A 22,745-nucleotide genomic window follows, 5' to 3' on the forward strand; every position below is an offset into this window, starting at 1 on the left:
TATATAAAAGTAATTAATAGAAGGTTTATGTTGTTTGTTAAGTGTGTATATAAAAGTAATTAATAGAAGGTTTATGTTGTTTGTTAAGTGTGTATATAAAAGTAATTAATAGAAGGTTTATGTTGTTTGTTTAGTGTGTATATAAAAGTAATTAATAGAAGGTTTATGTTGTTTGTTAAGTGTGTATATAAAAGTAATTAATAGAAGGTTTATGTTGTTTGTTTAGTGTGTATATAAAAGTAATTAATAGAAGGTTTATGTTGTTTGTTAATTGTGTATATAAAAGTAATTAATAGAAGGTTTATGTTGTTTGTTTAGTGTGTATATAAAAGTAATTAATAGAAGGTTTATGTTGTTTGTTTAGTGTGCATATAAAAGTAATTAATAGAAGGTTTATGTTGTTTGTTTAGTGTGTATATAAAAGTAATTAATAGAAGGTTTATGTTGTTTGTTAAGTGTGTATATAAAAGTAATTAATAGAAGGTTTATGTTGTTTGTTAAGTGTGTATATAAAAGTAATTAATAGAAGGTTTATGTTGTTTGTTAATTGTGTATATAAAAGTAATTAATAGAAGGTTTATGTTGTTTGTTTAGTGTGTATATAAAAGTAATTAATAGAAGGTTTATGTTGTTTGTTTAGTGTGCATATAAAAGTAATTAATAGAAGGTTTATGTTGTTTGTTTAGTGTGTATATAAAAGTAATTAATAGAAGGTTTATGTTGTTTGTTAAGTGTGTATATAAAAGTAATTAATAGAAGGTTTATGTTGTTTGTTTAGTGTGTATATAAAAGTAATTAATAGAAGTTTTATGTTGTTTGTTTAGTGTGTATATAAAAGTAATTAATAGAAGGTTTATGTTGTTTGTTTAGTGTGTATATAAAAGTAATTAATAGAAGTTTTATGTTGTTTGTTTAGTGTATATATAAAAGTAATTAATAGAAGGTTTATGTTGTTTGTTTAGTGTGTATATAAAAGTAATTAATAGAAGGTTTATGTTGTTTGTTTAGTGTGTATATAAAAGTAATTAATAGAAGTTTTATGTTGTTTGTTTAGTGTGTATATAAAAGTAATTAATAGAAGGTTTATGTTGTTTGTTTAGTGTGTATATAAAAGTAATTAATAGAAGTTTTATGTTGTTTGTTTAGTGTGTATATAAAAGTAATTAATAGAAGGTTTATGTTGTTTGTTTAGTGTGTATATAAAAGTAATTAATAGAAGGTTTATGTTGTTTGTTTAGTGTGTATATAAAAGTAATTAATAGAAGGTTTATGTTGTTTGTTAAGTGTGTATATAAAAGTAATTAATAGAAGGTTTATGTTGTTTGTTTAGTGTGTATATAAAAGTAATTAATAGAAGGCAGCTGTTTAACAGATAAACATGAACTGAAGTAAACTTAGTCATAACAGTGGAATGAGTTTTAGAATTTCCACCTTTATCTCTCGCTCTCTCTCTCTCACTATATATATATATATATATACATACACATGTTAGTGTTGAAATGATTAATCGGAAATCAGAAAAATCAAAACTTTTGGGGGTATTGAAATGGGAAAAAATTGTTTTCTATTTTCCGATGCCAAAAACGATTCCCTTAATTATCTTCTTTTTATTTGATTTTGTTTAAAACAAAATATTCCACCGCCGGTAGTAATAATAAACTAATAAATATTTATTGATTTTAAATTACCAATAAAACTAAAGTGAATCTCTTGACAAAGGCTTCCTTTCTAGGGCAATTGCTCTTGACATATCAAAGACCTTCGACAAGGTATGGCATAAAGGCCTACTTCGCAAGATTTCCAGCTACGGTATAACTGGAAATGTTTTCTCTATCATTAAATCATTTCTCTCTCATAGGCTCATAAGAGTAGTGGTCGATGGACAAAAATCAGAAGCCTGCAGTATTAATGCTGGAGTCCCTCAGAGGCCCAACGCTTTTCCTGATCTACATCAATGATCTCCCAAAACACATACTTAAATCATTTGTTGACATTTATGCTGATGACACGACCATCTATGGCAACACATCAAAGGCTATAAATGACAAAGTTCTATCTGTTTCTCTCTCCTCTGATCTCGAGCACGTGATTTAGTGGGGGAAGACGTGGCTGGTTACCTTTAATGCATCTAAAACCAAGCTCCTATCTTTACATCATCAACGCTCTGATCCCCATCTGGCATCAATTGAAATGGATGGCTCTCGTCTAGGGGAGGCCCCATGTTTTGACAAGCTTCTGGGCCTGACCTTTACTCCTGATCTGAAATGGAACACGTACATCAAGTCTGTTGCCAAGGTCGCTGGAAAGATGGTAAGGATGGAATACTGCTGCCATATCTGGGCAGGAGCTGCTAAAAACAGATCACCCCCACAAGTATGCTTTTACGTTTAAGAAAATATATGCACATTCAACATATTTTTACAATAATCATGAAAAACTAGCAACTTTATAGTTAAATATTTAGAGATTTATGAAGAATTAGAATCAGTAATTGCATCGGAATCAAGAATTTAGTACAGAATCGATACTTGTAAGAGAATTGGGAAAATATTGGAATCGTCCCATCACTAATATATATATATATATATATATATATATATATATAGCTACACATCACATTCCTAATGTTACCTAGCACTTTCTCTCTTCTGATGAGAAGCATTAGGTTTCTCAAATACCTATGTATAAAAAGCATATATATTTAGTACGCCTAATTGATGTAGTCTTCCTATTGAATGAATGATTAAATTTATTTGTATTAGTATATATCTTTATATTGTCAATTTTTCCTTTTACTTTCCTCCTATATCAATTTAGCCCCCCCCCCCAACAGCATCAATATTTTGTTTCACTCCTAATGTAACTATCACTAGATATCGCATCCCCATTATGTTACCTGATGAGAAGCATTAGGCTTCGAAATATCATGGTATAAAGAGTCCCCACTTACCATACACCCCTAATTGATGTATACCCTTATTAAATAAACAAATAAATTTATATATATATATATATATATATATTAGTATATAGTTTTTATACCATCGTTTTCTTTCTTTATTGATATATATATATATATATATATATATATATATATATATATATATATATATATATATCTACACTTCTATAAATTTGGATTTTTTGTGTATTGATATTCCTATTAAAAACCCTTTTTTGCTTTTATTTAAAAAAAAAAATACAACTTTGTTATATATGGCTCGTTAAATTGCATTCGTCTGTAAAAGATCTAGCTAATTTGCATATTCTTTTAAACATTCATTTTAATTAGTTTGTTTTGTTTTCTTATGGGATGATCATCTTTAGTTAACTATTACGTGTAATTATATTCATGCAGATATTCTACATGATTTATACTTACCTAATATTTGCATAAAAAGGTTATAGTAAATACAAACTTCTTTCTATATATATATTTATGTATATGTATACATACATTTGTTTAAAAACTTTTGCCTACCAAACTCCTCTGTCAGTTTTTGGTCTACAGGCATGAAATCTAATATATAAGGTATTCGAACCCATGCAAAACATGTTGGTTGTACCTGGGGATTTATTTATTTATTATATTTTTTTTAAATAAAAATATAAAGAAAAAAATATTGAATTATTTATTATTCATTTATTTATCTTCACACAACGACTGTACCTTCCTGCATTGTTGTAGCCTTCTAAAAATGCTTTTTATTCTCTAACAATGCTTCAAGCAAACTATGCCATACTTCTTGAACAAAGTGGGTCTTTTTTTTATCTTTGTATATCTATTTATTTTCTAAAATAATCACAAAATGTGAATCAGTAAATATGAATTTAATGATTGAAATAACCGGGATGGTAAAAGTCTTCAAAATTTCAAGAATATCATCTATTTAAAAAAAAAAAAAATTCAAGAATATCATCTATTTAAAACAAAAAAATTCAAGAATATCATCTATTCAAAAAGAAAAAAAATTCAAGAATATCATCTATTCAAAAAAAAAAAATTCAAGAATATCATCTATTCAAAAAAAAAAATTTCAAGAATATCATCTATTCAAAAAAAAAAAATTCAAGAATATCATCTATTCAAAAAGAAAAAAAATTCAAGAATATCATCTATTCAAAAAAAAAAAAAATCAAGAATATCATCTATTCAAAAAGAAAGAAAATTCAAGAATATCATCTATTCAAAAAAAAAAAATTCAAGAATATCATCTATTTAAAAAAAAAAAAATTCAAGAATATCATCTATTCAAAAAAAAAAAAATTCAAGAATATCATCTATTTAAAAAAAAAAAATTTCAAGAATATCATCTATTCAAAAAAAAAAATTCAAGAATATCATCTATTCAAAAAGAAAAAAAATTCAAGAATATCATCTATTCAAAAAAAAAAAAAATTCAAGAATATCATCTATTTTAAAAAAAAAATTTCAAGAATATCATCTATTTAAAAAAAAAATTTCAAGAATATCATCTATTTAAAAAAAAAAATTTCAAGAATATCATCTATTTAAAAAAAAAATTTCAAGAATATCATCTATTATAAAAAAAAAATTTCAAGACTATCATCTATTTAAAAAAAAAAATTTCAAGAATATCATCTATTTAAAAAAAAAAATTTCAAGAATATCATCTATTTAAAAAAAAAATTTCAAGAATATCATCTATTTTAAAAAAAAATTCAAGAATATCATCTATTTAAAAAAAAAAATTTCAAGAATATCATCTATTCAAAAAGAAAAAAAATTTCAAGAATATCATCTATTTAAAAAAAAAAAAAAAAATTTCAAGAATATCATCTATTTAAAAAAAAAATTTCAAGAATATCATCTATTTAAAAAAAAAAATTTCAAGAATATCATCTATTTAAAAAAAAAAATTTCAAGAATATCATCTATTTAAAAAAAAAAAAAAATTTCAAGAATATCATCTATTTAAAAAAAAAATTTCAAGAATATCATCTATTTAAAAAAAAAAATTTCAAGAATATCATCTATTTAAAAAAAAAAAAAAATTTCAAGAATATCATCTATTTAAAAAAAAAAAAAAATTTCAAGAATATCATCTATTTAAAAAAAAAATTTCAAGAATATCATCTATTTAAAAAAAAAAAAAAATTTCAAGAATATCATCTATTTAAAAAAAAAATTTCAAGAATATCATCTATTTAAAAAAAAAATTTTCAAGAATATCATCTATTATAAAAAAAAAAATTTCAAGAATATCATCTATTTAAAAAAAAAAAAAAATTTCAAGAATATCATCTATTTAAAAAAAAAAAAAAATTTCAAGAATATCATCTATTTAAAAAAAAATTTCAAGAATATCATCTATTTAAAAAAAAAATTTCAAGAATATCATCTATTTAAAAAAAAAATTTCAAGAATATCATCTATTATAAAAAAAAAATTTCAAGAATATCATCTATTTAAAAAAAAAAAAAAAAATTTCAAGAATATCATCTATTTAAAAAAAAATTTTTCAAGAATATCATCTATTTAAAAAAAATTTCAAGAATATCATCTATTTAAAAAAAAAAAAATTTCAAGAATATCATCTATTTAAAAAAAATTTCAAGAATATCATCTATTTAAAAAAAAAAAAATTTCAAGAATATCATCTATTTAAAAAAAATTTCAAGAATATCATCTATTTAAAAAAAAAAAAATTTCAAGAATATCATCTATTTAAAAAAAAAAAAAAAAATTTCAAGAATATCATCTATTTAAAAAAAAAAAAAAAAATTTCAAGAATATCATCTATTTAAAAAAAAATTTTTCAAGAATATCATCTATTTAAAAAAAATTTCAAGAATATCATCTATTTAAAAAAAAAAAAATTTCAAGAATATCATCTATTTAAAAAAATTTCAAGAATATCATCTATTTAAAAAAAAAAAAATTTCAAGAATATCATCTATTTAAAAAAAATTTCAAGAATATCATCTATTTAAAAAAAAAAAAATTTCAAGAATATCATCTATTTAAAAAAAAAAAAATTCAAGAATATCATCTATTTAAAAAAAAAACAAAAAAAAACATTCTTCTACTTCCTTTCTGTTTAAAAAAAAAAATGATATTCTTGAAATAAACGAAATACAAGTTATCTGAAATTGGAAACCTTATAATCTAAAATTATTTTTTAGAATTAATCACCTTTCCTACCTAAAAACTTCATTAATATGAATTTCGATAGTGTTATCTGATAAATGGCATTTAGTGGAAAAGATACAAGGTGCCTTCAGTAAGTTTTTAGACTTTTTTGCACACGCATTTAAAATTGTCATAGACTCTTGAAAATTCAGTACGTTATTGCTATACATCTTATGAGATGACTGACCAATTTTTATGATTTTATGTTCAAATGAACAGCTACAGCAGGACTTGGAATACACCCTACTAAAGTCTGATTATCACAGCTGGTGAATTTCAAAAATACAATCTAGATGTGAGGACACTTTAAAAGAATGATATGCAATAAAATTCTGCCACAGAAACGTATGGAATGCTTCAGACTGCTTTTGAACCATCTTACATGAATTGAGCATCAGTTTTTGATTCGCATAAGAGATTCAAGGAAAGCAGGGAGTCTGTGAGGGATGATGACAAGTGTGGGAGGAGTAAAGAAGTCAGAACACCAGAGTTGATTGGCCAAATAAAGAATTTCATGGATAAGGACCGTCGTGTGTCTATAGAGACAATAAGTGCACAGTTTGATGTCAGTGTGGGAACTGTACACACAATTATTTGCGAGGAACTGAAAATGCGGAAGATATGCACATGGTTTGTTGCAAGGGTACAGTCCACAACTTCATTCGTGTCAAAGACTATTTGACTAAGATGGGCATCAAGACAGTTCCCCACCCTCCCTATAGTCCAGACCTTGCTCCCTGTGACTTTTGGTTATTCCTTACGCTTAAAGAAAACCATAGAGGCTGTCGTTATTAGACAATTGAGGAGGTGAAATGGGTTGTGGCGAGGGTCATTGACACGCTCACACAAGAGGACTTCCATGGGGTCTTCCAGAAGTTGTTGGGATGGTACAAGTGCATTGCAGCCGGTGGAGATTACTTTGAAGGGGACTAAAGTTTCATGTGTGTAATATCAATAAAGGTGCATCCGAAAAAGGTCTGGAAACTTATTGAAGGCACTTTGTATTTAGTCGTTTGACGAATGTATAAGCTTGAAGTTTCTTAGCGAACACCTGTAGACAAAACGGTTGGTTTGATTGCACTTACTTGATTTTGACACTGTGTATGAAGCTTTCAAGTCTGAATAAGCACTGTTTAAAAGATTGGCTTTGATGAGCCACTGTACTTTTATTTTAATGCTGTAAACAAATGAAAAAAAAAAATGGAAAAAAATTAACAAATAAACAAACAAGACATAATGAAGAATTTTTTTTAAGTGAAAATATAAAGCAAGATTGCATACATTCTTTTTTAATAGAAATAATACATTATTGTCCAAAGATTTTTGAAGATTAATTGAAAAAGAAACACTAATGGTAGAATTGAAAACTTATGGCTAAAACATGTAAATATTTAAATACACTGTGTTACTTATGTCTTAAAGAAAAACTAGAAATAATAACATTCAATGATAGAGGAAAATTATTAAACAAAAGATTATAATAAACTATAGCCATAAAAATATTAATACTGCTAATTATTAAGACTAACATCAGTAGATTACGTACACAGATTAGGATGGGTCGATTTTGCAAACAAGCTATTGTGGTAACAGAGTGCATATGTGCATGTGCAAATACGGAGCTGCATGTAAAATTATGTCACATTAGGGAAAAAGACAAATACTATAAAAAGGAGAATGATCGTGTTAGAGACATGGGTTACGTCACAGCCCTAACGAGAAGTCACACATCGCGGGAGAATGAGGAAATAAATTTATTTATTTATTGCGAAGTATTATCCTCATCTTTCTTAGTTGTTGTTTCACAACGTTTCGTCCAACTATTACTCTGGCCTTCGTCAGGTGGTAACCGTGACGGGATAGGAACTCCGAATCTCCTAACTGCATTCTCAGCAATTACTGCTATCCATAGTTGTTGTCGTCTCACGTTTTGACCAAGTAAGCCTCTGACTAGCTATGGGTAGGATTGAAACCACTATCTTCAGACAATTCTCAGCTGGAACCGTAGAGATTCAACGTTTACTGCACCAGGGGCCCCAAAGGCTAGAGGAATAGTTGGTCGAAACGTCGTAAAACAACAAGAAATAATAAAGATGAGGATAATAGCCTGCAATAAATAAATAATACTCATCTCAATAATGAATTCCAGTTTAAAAAAAAAAAAAAGAAGAAATGTCGATACAAAAAAAAAAAAGAAAACAAAAATAGGAGTCAAGTTATTCTTTGTCTTGGTCTCCTTTGTGACGTAGACTGTATATATGTTGGGTTCCGAATGTCTGTGTATAACATTACATCGTGAAAGTTGCAAATTAACACAAAGAATTACAACGCAAAATACTTTTTCTTCAAAAATTTAGGAAATAAAAAATGAGGAACTGAATTCCAAAGTTAAAATATTATTGAATTCTGTCATTATTTCCATGTTACCTGAAATCATGTAAAACCTTCAAGAAACTAAATTTAGAAAATCCCTTTAATAACATTATTTTAATAAAAGTTAATAAAAAAATTAAATAAACTACTTACATATCCTGATCTAAATTTATTTTTTTTAATTTTTATTCAATTTTCACCCCAAACAAGGCACAGTGCCACTTTGAAGTAGGGGGCTACTATCGGGGACATAAGTTGCAGGGACGCTATGAAGGGAGATGAGCAGCAAGATGTCTGTTCACATTACACTTGAACTTCTGCATGTCAGTACAGTTGGGAAAGCAGAATCCCGGAAGGGAGTTTCAAAGTCTAGCAGTTCTAGGGAAGAAACTATTGGAGTAAAAGGCTTTCTTACATCTGGGGATCTCTACTGTGTAGGGGTGGGATTTTGCTGATTGTCGGGTTTGTCGGGGATTTTCACATTGAGGGAGTACAAGTACTTGTAGTTTGTCAGAGCATTCACCATTAAAGTACTTGTAGAACAGGCAGAGGGATGCAACATTTCGTCAATGGGACAAAGGCTGAAGCTTAGATGACAGCTCAGGACCGATCAGGTTGGTGATTCTCTTTTGAACCTTGTCCAGGAGCAAGAGACTAGTAGCAGATGCACCAGCCCAAATATGACAACAATGATCCATACATGGGCGAATGCTGGCCTTATAGAGATACAGGATACTTTCAGGCGTTAGTAGCTTTCCTCTCTTTAACTTGTTATTTTATCAGACACTTTAATAAAAAAAAAATAAGAAAATCTATTTTCTTATTAAACTAGCAAGGAAATCCAATGTTGTCCGGAATTGAATCAGGATCCAAAAATGTTTCCCACTCCCAATACTTTTATTGCCATCGAAATCTGTGAAATCGCCAATTTTCAATCAATTCTATTGATTGCTTTAGTTGACCTACCTACCTCAGTACACTGGGAGGAAGTTTCGCATGCCTACGTGCAGTGACTTAGTCTATAATGTTATATTATGGACAGCCGGGCATAGCCAAGTAATCTAGATGATGATGATGATAATTATTATTATGAGTGTTATTATTATTATTATTATTATTATTATTATTATTATTATTATTGTTGTTATTGGAAATTTAGATATTTGGAATACTAAAAAAGCAATAGAGAATAATGTTTTAGAGTCTGGAATTTGGAAAATAGAATGTTAGCTAAAACATGTATTAGGAATTTTACTTGGTAAAATGGAATTTTAGTTTTCATGAATTTAATTTAGTTTAGGAATTTTAGTTTTCATAAATTTAAGAATTTAGTTTAGGAATTTTAGTTTTCATAAATTTAAGAATTTAGTTTAGGAATTTTAGCTGTCATAAATAACAAATGGATTACATAACAAAGATAAGGGTATGGTTCTTTTGTGCTACATAGATTAATTGTCAAATAGTCAGAGAGTTAAACCAAGTTTTATACATAGAGATAAAAAAGAACAAAGTTTTATACATATATAGAATGAGAGGACAGACCAGTTAGTCAGTTCAAGATTGATTGAATAAGAGGTTGATCAAGTTGGAGAGCAGATGCATAACAAGATATGAAAGCAAGAGAAACGTACAACTCCAAAGTTGGGGTGGGGGCACGTCAGGAAATAAAATTATATAAAATAACCTGAGTGTTGATTATTATTCCTCGGGAAATCTTCTTGTAGCTTACAGACAGTCAAAACAAACCGATTAAAAAGGTATGTTCCCTCATTTTGGGCCTGAATAAGTCCCCAGAAAGATGTTATCTGTCCTTTTGTTAAAAAGAACTGTCCTTGTGCATTATTGTTTGGTGAATTGTTTATTATATTAGTAATACACATGGATATTAAAATACTTTGGATAATCATAAATTAGATGAGGAGGTTCTGCTAGAAGCGTCATATTTTAAAAACCAAAGCACCTGAAGTTCTACAAATACCACCGTTTTGTTTAGAATAGATTTAATTATTAAAGAAAGATTTTAATAATTATTATGGTAATTTTTTGTTTTTTTAAGATGTTTATGGTGGCTCTTATAGTGATAAAGGATTGCATTGGCAGTGAGATACCTACTGGAGCAATAGAATGTGTTCTATTTCAAATGAAGAATAAAGGTCAGTCCCAGAAGCTTGTGAAGGCATGGTGCTTCTCCATAACAAGAGCCATTCCTTTCAATTTGGACCAGACAGCATCAAGGTGTTGACGATGGGAAGAAAGAAGCTTAGTTTTAGATGCATTAAAATTAACCAGCCACCTTTTCTCCATTGCACCACATTCTCAAGATCAGAAGAAAGAAAATCAGAAAGATCTTGGTCTAGCAATACACATGAAAAAATTGAAATGGCTTAAAATATTTCAATATTGATATCTACAGAAAGAGCTTTATGAGCTATGAAAGAATCTTTTTAAATTTTTTAAATCCAATTAAAATTAAGGAAGGTATGACTATTTTTGTGCCTCACACGTTTGGATATTTTCCCCTCTTTTGCGTTTTGTTACATTTTTTTTACATTACTTTTTCAGGAAAAATGTTATATCTTTGTTAAAACACAAGATTAAGCAATGAAATTTGCTATATAAGTGTATTTTTGTGCAAGGAATCCGAATATGCTACTGAAAATCTCCAGAGATTAATAGTTTCCAAATAATCTGCAGTAACTGCACATAAATATTCTGCAATTCCTTAAAAAGGCCATGTATCCATTCAAAGAAAAGTTATAGAACTTGAATTGTTGAACTTTTATTTACTTTTTTATGTACAAAAAACTGAAATCGAAATCTAGGATTCTTTAAAAATGAATATATTCCAATATTTCTTTGGTATTATTGTAGAGTAATACATTCAGTTACTCCCCCCCCCCTCTGACCACCTCTCCAAAATGTGATTCTATATTTATAGACAACTACGTGAATACCTTGAAAAATTTTAAAAGATAAGCAAAAATTATTTTAGAATTTAATGCAAAATGATTTCTCATTTTGAACCATTCCAGCATTTTAGGGCACTTAACCAATTTTTTTTTTTCATGGTACATAAATACTGGCCATTTTTTAATTTTTTTTCTAAAAGATGATTAAGTGTGGTTTTAAGAGGGTCTTTGTGTAATTATGAGAAGGTGGGGCGGTTGCCACTCTGACTTTGGGTTAATGATAGGGCTAAGGAAAATTATGTGTGAACATCCTGAAGACTTAGAAACAAAACAAAAACAATTTTAGAATTTAGAGAGGGGGTTGGGTTCACATAAATTTAATGCTAAATAATTCACCATTTCGAGATCATTCTAACGTTTTAGGACAGTTAACCAATTTATTTTTTTATGGGAGATTAATCATGTGCTCTTTTCTTCAAAGAAAAGTCTTCTTTTTTATGCTTATATGTAGTTTACCGAGGAATTTTGTTTGATGGGGAGCTCTTCCACTTCTACCTAGCGTTATTGTTAGGACTAAAGTTTTAGGAGGAGGCTTGCCACTTGTACCTAGGGCTAAACGTAGGATTAAGCGTTTTTTTTTTTGTTAAGAGTGTGTTTGACATCCATTGTGAAACTTTACAAGAATTACGACAAACAGACAAAAATAAATGTTATTTAAAACAAGTGACATCACTAACAGAAAAACGTGATGTTTGGAAAAGTATTGAGTATTTTTTTTGTCCCACTTATTTAAATACAAAAAAAGAAACAACTTTTTGCTAAAGCTGACAAATTGTTAATATTTTGGATTAATTTTATTTTGATTTTTAATTCCATTTCATCTCTTTTTCTACCGTTTTTATTTCTTAACTGAGCACCTCCTACAAATATTTAAATATCGATTTTGCAGCATTTTTTGTTTTTTTTCAATAATCGTGTAGATAAGTTTCCATTCGATAATAAATCCACTGAAAACATTTTTAAAAAGACGAAAAATAAAAGTGTTTTACCGCTTGTACACGTGAACCAAAACAATCATCTTCGCTTGTTTAGATATTTTAAAAATTTGACGCCTATCAAATTTTAAAAAATATTTATATGGTTGATAACAAAATACCTCAAACTAAACATGTAAGAAAGTTTTTTTTTTATTACCAGATTTTTTTAATTAAAAAAAAAAAATCCATCTGGAATAAAAATCAACAAAAAAATACATCCGTTTACGCCATGCTATCGTTGCTGCTGCTGCTGTTATTACTAATATTACATCAGTCTAGATTCAAATTCCAAACAGATTTTTTTTGGATATCATGTTTTTAAATTGCTACTACCACAAGAGACAGCAATGTAGAATTACTTTTTTAATAGATAAACATTATAAAATTATTTTTTTAATAGATAAACATTATAAAATGATTTTTTTAATGGATTAACATTATAAAATGATTTTTTTAATGGATTAACATTATAAAATGATTTTTTTAATGGATTAACATTATAAAATGATTTTTTTAATGGATAAACATTATAAAATGATTTTTTTAATGGATAAACATTATAAAATGATTTTTTTAATGGATAAACATTATAAAATGATTTTTTTAATGGATAAACATTATAAAATGATTTTTTTAATGGATAAACATTATAAAATTATTTTTTTAATGGATAAACATTATAAAATTATTTTTTTAATGGATAAACATTATAAAATTATTTTTTTAATGGATAAACATTATAAAATGATTTTTTTAATGGATAAACATTATAAAATTATTTTTTTAATAGATAAACATTATAAAATTATTTTTTTAATGGATTAACATTATAAAATTATTTTTTTAATGGATTAACATTATAAAATGATTTTTTTAATAGATAAACATCCGTTTACGCCACGCATTACGTTGCTGCTGCTGCTGCTGCTGTTATTACTAATATTACATCAGTCTAGATTCAAATTCCAAACAGATTTTTTTTGGATATCATGTTTTTAAATTGCTACTACCACAAGAGACAGCAATGTAGAATTACTTTTTTAATAGATAAACATTATAAAATGATTTTTTTAATGGATTAACATTATAAAATGATTTTTTTAATGGATTAACATTATAAAATGATTTTTTTAATGGATTAACATTATAAAATGATTTTTTTAATGGATTAACATTATAAAATGATTTTTTTAATGGATAAACATTATAAAATGATTTTTTTAATGGATAAACATTATAAAATGATTTTTTTAATGGATAAACATTATAAAATGATTTTTTTAATGGATAAACATTATAAAATTATTTTTTTAATGGATAAACATTATAAAATTATTTTTTTAATGGATAAACATTATAAAATTATTTTTTTAATAGATAAACATTATAAAATTATTTTTTTAATAGATAAACATTATAAAATTATTTTTTTAATAGATAAACATTATAAAATTATTTTTTTAATAGATAAACATTATAAAATTATTTTTTTAATAGATAAACATTATAAAATTATTTTTTTAATAGATAAACATTATAAAATTATTTTTTTAATAGATAAACATTATAAAATTATTTTTTTAATAGATAAACATTATAAAATTATTTTTTTAATGGATAAACATTATAAAAAGATTGTTTTATTTAACAGTGAGTGTCCGAAGAAAATTTTTTTTCAAAATTTTCCATACCCATCATGTTGAAATCATTTTTTTAGCACAACAAAAAAACGAGTGGTCAAATCAATTTTGGAGACCCGAAAATATTAAAAATGACATCTCTTCTAGTTAATTTCCAAATTTCATGAAAAAATTCTTAAGAGAAACTCAGTATGAGTGTTTACAAAAGGCGGGGGTGGGGGGTGGATCATTACAAAATCTTACCAAAAACGCTGTTTTATGACGTTTACATTTTTATCACTTTATTTGTTTAAAACTCTAAAAATATATAATGCACATTGTTATTATTTATTCATTTGAAAGTACATTCATTTCAGAACAAAACGGTGGTATATTGAAGAATTAAAGTGCTTTGGTTTTTAAAATATGACTATCTTAGCAGTATCCCCTTGAAACCTGTGATTATCCAAAGCGTTTTATCGTCTGTGTGTATCGCTACTTGGTCATTGCTGGTCTTTGAAGTGTTGCCATAGATTGTGGTGTTGTTTGAATAAATGCCTATGAATGGTTTAAGAATGTGATTTGGGAGATTATTGATGGAGATCAAGAAGAAAGTTGGGCCCAGGAATGGAAGCCTGAGGAACGCCAGCATTGATACTATGAGCTTCTAATTTCTGCCCATTGATGACTACTCCTAAAAGTCTATGGAGAGAACATACTCCTCTGTATGTGTGTGTGTATGCGCGTATTGAGTGTTCACTGAGAATGTGTATATTAGAAAGTCTGGGTATTGTGCATGTATGTGTATGCACAAAGAAAAGTTTTTACATAGCAAGAGAGTGTCTTCTAGTGCGTGTGTGTGAGCATATGCTGATAGCAGCCATCAGCCCCAATAGAGAGAGAGAGAGAGAGAAACACAGTCTGTAGCAGGAGATCAAAGAGAAAGAATCCGTGCATCTCTGTTTATAAGGAAGATCAGGATGCCCCCTAGCATCATAACAAGGAGAGATAGAGTTTGGTGCTACTTGGCAGTATCTGTGTTTTAGAAGGGAGTTAATGCTACAAACACCTTTTGCATGTTTTTTTTTTTTTTTTTGCAAGGAAAAGGAAACCAAAAAAAGAAAAAAAATGACAAAACCCGATAAAGAAAGGGGTAGGGTTAAAATGGATAGAGAAATCAGTTGGTATCCAACCTCTACGTATTCACTACGGACTTTTCTGCCTTCAGTCAGTGAAAGAAACATCTTTCTTTTTTCTGAGGTGAATTTATTTTTGTATCCCCCCCACCCCCCTTGGGAACTGGATTTTATCCAAATTAAAATCTGACCTTGTATCTAATTTTGCCTCCATAGGGATGGCAAGTATATAGAAACTTACCTCGCACAATCTGGATCACTGATTTTAATTTTTGTTGAATCCGTTTTAGAAAGCATGACATATTTTGATCTATCTGGATCGTTGGCCAGTTTCTCAAAAATAGTTTCCCTTGATTTTCTCTCCTTGCCATAAGACGATAAGAATCGGACGATCGTAATGAAATTGAGAGATTTTTCCAACCTGAAAGAAAGAAGACAATTTATAGCGTGGGAATTTTATTCGCGAACGTTGATCGCATACAAATGATCAGTTCATTAGAATGCTATTGGTCTTGTTTTGTGAATATCAATTTTGCATTTTAATCTCACTATCAGTGCCATAAATAGTTCAACTTTATAAATCTACAGATATGGTTAGGAGCAAAGTTTAGTATCTGTTCTGATACCACACGTCATCTTTCCTGTTCTCAGTTAATGAATGAGCAAGGTTAGTTGAACCAATAAAAAACAATAAACTAAATGATAAACATTAGTGCTCAACAGATGCATTATGTAATGCATGCATCATTTAGGAGAGCCATCAAAGTTATAAGTGTTATCATCATTATATTCGGTTTAATGCCCATTTTGTGGAGATTAGCATAATAAATGACCCACATTTATAAACGGCCATGTTTAAAAAAATTTTTTTTTTTTATTTGGATTAATCGGACTAATGTTCTCATTTTGAGTGTTATTTGCACAACGTTTCAGACAATGTGACCTCTGATCTTTTTATGGTCTACCTCGTCAAACTCTGGAACATTTCTATTGCACTCCGGTGTGAGACCATATGTTCCCCACTTGCCAACCCCAACGTGGTGTGCCACGGTCTTCTTTTCGTTCATCTTCTCTGCTTATGACCATGTTGCCATCTTTCACGCATTGGCGGCTATTGGCGGGGTGTGCACGGGTTCACAATTATAAAAATAAAACAAAACACAACTCTAAAGGAAAACGCAGACACCAATGCTCGGAATCTGTGTTTTGTGTGCAATATATTGTGTGTGACACCCGCAGCTCTCTAAATGTTGAAGTGTACATCGACATCTATTGTCGAGGATGTATTTATGAGTAAGTTGATCAATTCATCTCACCATCTGCTCCGAACCACAAGCTCTTTTCAAACTCCAACCATCATCAAATGTCCAACTGGCAACTGTTTTTGCATCAACCTTATTTCCGATTCTTTTGTTATATTTTCTGCCTAACACTGGGGGTGGGGGGATTAGTATTGCATGGAAATCTGCAGGTGTAACGCTGTACACTTGTACACATGTTATGGCCTCAGTCGAAAACTGGACAAAAGAACAAGAAATAACTCTGACTCGCTTTTTGATTTGTACAATGACTTTTTTTTGTCGTTACAGCTGTGACATTACCCACATGATCTATATGTCTCTCCCAAGATCTTTGTCCTTCTCTTTTTTTATAGTCCCCACCCCCCCAAACAGTGACGTCACTTTACATACATTTGTTGTATAGCCAAGGGATATAGCCAGGATAGGATTATATCGATGTATGAACTGTTGTATAGAGGAGTTATCATACAGGGATATATTACAGTTCGTATTTACATCAAGGGATCATATTTTATAAGAAGAAGAATATAGAGATGCTTCATAGCTTTTCTTTTTTTGGGGAGTTCTCCTGTCTTCACTGCTGGGCTCTGTGATGAAACATGCAACGATCAACATCATAACCGATTGAGACACCTGTTTTTTTTTTTCTTGTGCAAAACCACAGAACAACACTTTATATTTTAAAAATATAAATTTATTTCAGCTATCTCAGTGATATTCACAAGGAGTCTGCATTACGTGTCTAAATGCTTGTTCTTTCAGCCCTGCTTCCTGGACTTGAATACGTCTGTTCACTTTCGTGACCAAACTCAAACCCTTAAATCTAATCTTCTGACCTCTTGACCTGTCAGTTCCGTTACGTCATCATAAAAAACACAAGTTTCCTAACATGTGATCTCTGTCACGTACGCAACTGTTGAAGGTCATTTTGTTTATTTAACTAAGCTGATTCATGCAAACGTCTTCAGCTAAACAATAAATAACTCCCAATCTAAACTATTTTAACAATATCACTGAATAGATAGATAAATAGATAGACAGACAGATCGATAATAACTAATTTAACTTTTAACCAAATTATTATCTAACTCATTTACATCTGTGCTATCTTACACACGGACTGTTGATGGAGCTGTTTATTTAATCCATCGGGATAAAATGTTCTTGTAATTGTATTTTAAATGTTGCCCACACTAAGAATTGAACCTTCAACCTGCAGAAGAATGTAACTTACAGCTGAATTTTACCAACTACTTTATCCACTATGCCACGGGTCCTTGCAGACAACACTCAAAATACAATTGTGAATTACTTAGGACTTCTTCTAAGTCATTGCTGACGGAAGAGCATGCTATGCCCATGGATCAAAATTAAAGGTTCCGTTCGAAATTCTGTACAGATCCCAGAGTTTGACAAGATACACCTAAGAAGTTAAATCAACTAAAACATTGTGTGATAACACTCAAGATGAGAACAGTAATCTAGAATATATGAATTATTAATCCTCATCTCAAAAATTAAAAAAAAAAAAGAAAAAAGAAAAAAAAAAAAAAAAGACCCCCCCAAAAAAAACTTCCAACCATACAGACTTCTATGAATAAATTATAAAAATGCATCAATTTGAAAATACTTACTCTTCCAAAGTTGAAACGATTTCATCCGCCACATCTTTGTCGGGTACTTCCACTTTTAACTTTACAATCTCATAATTTGTTTCAGCAATTCGCTGTGAAAGACAGAAACAACTTCAATCCATAAAATAAGTAAAAAGGAAAGATTTTTGTCTGAATAAATTTTTTTTTTTTTTTTTAACAAATAGGTAAATAAAACATTATGACTGCGGACCGATCAAATATCAGTAAGCGTTATACATCGCTTCAATGTCAGAAACTAAAAACAAATCTTTGAGTCTTCTCTTCACCAAAACCTTAATAAAACACTAGTCCACCACCTCATAGACACTAAACTTCTTTTTAAACAACAATATGGATTTAAGCAAGCTCGTTCTACTGCAGATATGCTAACTGTAATCTTTAAATGTATGTAGCAACCACTAGGTAAAGCAGGGGATAGTTAAGACAGTAGCATAAAATATATTTTACAGGATCTGACACAAAGGTCTTCTCATAAAAATTAAATCATGTGGCATTACTTAATATAATCAAATCCTTAGACAAGAGAGAAATCCAAGATGCCCTTGATGGTTGTATATCAAAGCAAGATAATATAAATGTGGCTGTACCTTAGGGGTCGATACTTGAACCTTTTTTATTCTGATATTCATAAATGACCTCCCTGACAAAATAGTCTCAAAGATGGGTATATTTGCTGATGACACCACGCTTTATAACAAACTAGCATGCATGCCTGGCGTTGCCCGGGTGTTTGGAGGTGTGTGTTGACCAAAAAAAAAAAAAAAAAAAAAGTGGTAGTAGGAAGGCAGGCTCGAACCTGTACCGCGACCGCAAAGGAGGAAAAGAATGTGAAAAAAAACGTGACGTCTTTGCTGTTACGACCACTGCCAAACCGGAAGTGACGTAGGTTTAAATTAAAGCTAGACAATCGAAAAGAGGGGATGACTTTCGAAAATATCGGCAAAAAAAGCAATCCCTTCCTGTTGAAAAGTGCCCAGTTGAGGGTGAAGAAATTAATGTTTTTAGCCAATTTTCCAGCATTTGTCGTCTGAAGGGTCGAGCTTCAAAACGATACTGATCTTGTGAAAATCCGTCACCTCTGTTGAAAGTTTTAGGCAGACATGCAAACATACAGATATAGATTTATATATTTGTAGCTCAAATTTTTGACTCAAACTGATTAAAAAACTTGCTCTATCTCTGAATACCCTTTATGTAAAATTTCAAATGTTTAGACCAGAAATTGTCTTTAGTAATTTGGTAGAGACTACAGAGGTAAAAATTTTTTTAAACTTTGACCCCTATTATGACCCCTTAACATTTATTGTTTTGGCCTCAAATCAAGTTATTAAGTTAGATCCATGTCCAATGAACCTATATCTAAAATTTCAAGTGTTTAGATCCAAAATTCACGGAGGAGTTTGGTAGAGTTCTCAAAGGTCAAATCGTTGAACTTTGATCCCTTAACAGTCAAATTTCTGACCGAAAACTGATTACAAAGATTTTCCCAAATCTCACTACCCTGTATATCAAATTTAAAGTCTGTAGACTGAAAGTTGACGGATTTATTGTGTAGGGAAATGTACACAGACAGACACTTTCACTTTTATCGATATATAAATATGAGGAGAAAAAAAATGAACACATATCCAAGGCAATGACTGAAATCTTAGAGGAAAACCTCCAGTCAAGCTTCTTGTCCAATCTGCAAGGAGGAGATTGAGGATTCCAGTGATACTTTGGTTGCAATTCAGTGGAAGCAGGCAAAAGGAATAAATGATGCCAGTGTAAAGCAGAAAGACAATCTTTTAGTTGAAGCTGGTATGAAAATGTATAAAAGCTATCGTCAACAATACATTAATGTTAAAAACATTAAGTCACGTTGCAAAAAAAATTTGTGCTTCTGTGTCAGGAAAGAGAACTGCAAGAGGCTCAAGTGGAGCTTTTCATAGTACAAAGGACTGCATATTCTGTGGATGTACAATTGGGACAAGGGGCACTTCTTTTTTTTTTTTTTATTACATTTTCACCCCAAACAAGGCACATTGCCACTTTGGTGTAGGGGGCTACTATCAGGGACAGCAACTACTGGGGTACTATGTTGGGATTTGGGTAGCAAGATGTTGGTTCATGTTACACTTGAACTTCTGCATGTCAGTACAGTTAGGGAAGTAGGGACCTGGAATGGAATTCCAGAGTCTAGTGGTTCTGGGAAAGAAACTACTGGAGTAGAAAGATCTTTTACATCTAGGGATCTCTACTGTGTGGGGAGTGGGATTTAGCTGCCTGTTGGGTTTGTCGAGGGTGTCTACATCATGGGGGCACAAGTGTCTGCAGTTCGTCAGAGCATTCACCATTAAAATACTTGTAGAACAGGCAGAGGGATGCAACATTTCGTCGATGGGACAGAGGCTGAAGTTTAGATGCCAGTTCAGGGCCTATCAGATTGGCGACTCTTTTGAACCTTGTCTAGGAGTGAGAGACCAGTAGCAGATGCACCAGTCCAAATGTGACAGCAATACTCCATACATGGGCGAATGGTGGCCTTATAGAGATACAGGATACTTTCGGGTGTTAGTAGTTTTTTAGCACGGTAGATAAACCTACCTTCTTCGCAGCGGTCCTGGCAATGCTTTCAATGTAATTGTTCCAACTCATGTTTCCTGTGAACGTTAGTCCAAGCAGTTTGAAAGATGTACTCTCAGATTAAGAGTCACTGGCCACTGCTTTTAGTGACAGAGAAGGTTTCTTGTAGTTATTGAAAGAAACCAGTTTAGTCTTGGCAGCATTGAATGTGACCATCCATTTTTGTTCCCATTCCACTACAGATTGGAAGTCATCCTCTAGTGTTTTTGCCATTTCTTTAGATATGTATTCATTTGTTTTCCTGTCGTGCCTGTTATAGAGTGTGGTGTCATCAGCATATATACCCATCTCAGAGACAATTTTGTCGGGGAGGTCATTAATGAATATTAGGAACAATTGAGGTCCAAGGATAGACCCCTGAGGCACTCCCGCATTTATATCATATTGTTTTGATGTACGACCGTCGAGGACAACCTGGATTTTTCTCTTATCTAAGAAGGATTTATGTTAAGTATTCTACCAGTGATACCATATGATCTAATCTTCCTGAGGAGACCCTCATGCCATACCCTGTCAAAAAGGCCTTAGATATATCTAGAGCTACCGCTCTGCCCTCTCCCGCTTTGTTCAGTGAATGGTATATACATTCAGAGATTACAGTTAGGATGTCTGCTGTGGAACGGGCTTGTCTAAATCCATATTGCTGGCCAGTCAGAAGTTTAGCATCTGTAAGGTGATGGACTAGAGCATGGTTAATTATGGTCTCTAATATTTTGGCGAAAAGTGGGAGGAGGCTAATGGGGCGATAATTTGATGGGTCAGTTCTTTTGCCAAAATTCTTGAATACTGGTACCACAGAAGCAGTTTTCCAACAGCCCGGAAAGCAAGATTCATTACGGTATTTGTTGTAGAGTTTGGAGAGAACTGGAGCTACTTCGGCTAAGCACTTTTTTAATATCACAGATGGGATGAGATCGATTGAACTTTAGCTGAATATGCATGGACAAATTTGTGGAAACAATTTTGGAGGTCTGTGAATCTCGTTCAGATGATTGGGGACTGACTGTAAAAGGGAGACATTGCATACCAGTCATGAGATTTACATGCAACAAATGGCCTTTATCATCATTCATGTAGTTGAAATTTCAGGAACCTCGAGTCGTGTGCCTTTTGAGTTCCTGCATGCGTCTGATGCCAAGTACAGAAAGTCAGACTGTTCTAAAGATGAAGGTGAGTATGAAGAATTACAGAAAATTTGTGTTTACCTAAAACTGAACAAGTGAGGAACAACTAACTGTAACATCTTTGAACCTCATAATGAAAGGTTATCTTTCCAATCCTGATTCTGAACCCTATGACAATTACAGTTTGAAAAAGCATCTTAAAGAGCGCTTTAACGACTCAATCATATTTTCTGAAGGAGAAGGCTTGGACAATATTGTTACTATAAGAGAACAAACATCGCAGATTCTGGGATCATATTACAAAGAAAAGTGTCAGGAAGATGATGAAGATTCCCAAAACGTGCCATTATTGAAACTGCTGCCAGATTAATCAAAAGTGAGATCAAGTCTGAAGTTTCCACTATGAAGAATTAGTATTCAAGTACCAAGGATTGATTCAGTGTTTTCATTCGTTCAGACTAGTCTGCAAATAGCACTCAAAACATTCGTTTGGAAAGACACAAGGTTGCTGCAGTAGTCGGTCATGCCATAATTACGCAATTCACCCACGAGATGTCATTGCATCGCTACAAGTGGGATAATGTCCCACTAACTTCCTACAGACTGAGAAATGTTCTCGCTTTGTGAATTCAGTCCTAACTTCAGGGACTTCATTTCCTTATTTGAAGACAACGTTTCCTTTTCCATGTTGCCACAGTTTCAATCCCAAAGCTGCTCCGCCATCTAGCAATTCTGCTGGTTTTGCAGTTAATCCATATTCCTCAATATGATATCTCATCTTTTCTGCTGTCACCTCTGTCTCCTCCACAAGA

At 30.6% G+C, this 22,745-nt stretch overlaps 1 protein-coding gene across 1 annotated transcript in view; it reads right to left on the minus strand.

Annotated features, from left to right (window-relative positions):
* Window positions 1–7,250: 7,250 nt before the first annotated feature.
* LOC145240187 (uncharacterized) overlaps window positions 7,251–22,745 on the minus strand; it is a gene marked incomplete at its 3' end in the record, with an annotated part of 49,034 nt that continues 33,539 nt past the window's right edge. Inside the window, 3 exon segments of the mRNA XM_080103773.1 lie at window positions 7,251–7,331; window positions 15,470–15,649; window positions 18,164–18,255. Of these exon segments, the coding sequence (XP_079959899.1) occupies window positions 7,251–7,331; window positions 15,470–15,649; window positions 18,164–18,255 (353 nt within the window).

Source organism: Euprymna scolopes, chromosome 19 (genome assembly GCF_053919585.1).
Source record: "Euprymna scolopes isolate OS-2025 chromosome 19, ASM5391958v1, whole genome shotgun sequence".
NCBI lineage: Eukaryota > Metazoa > Mollusca > Cephalopoda > Sepiida > Sepiolidae > Euprymna > Euprymna scolopes.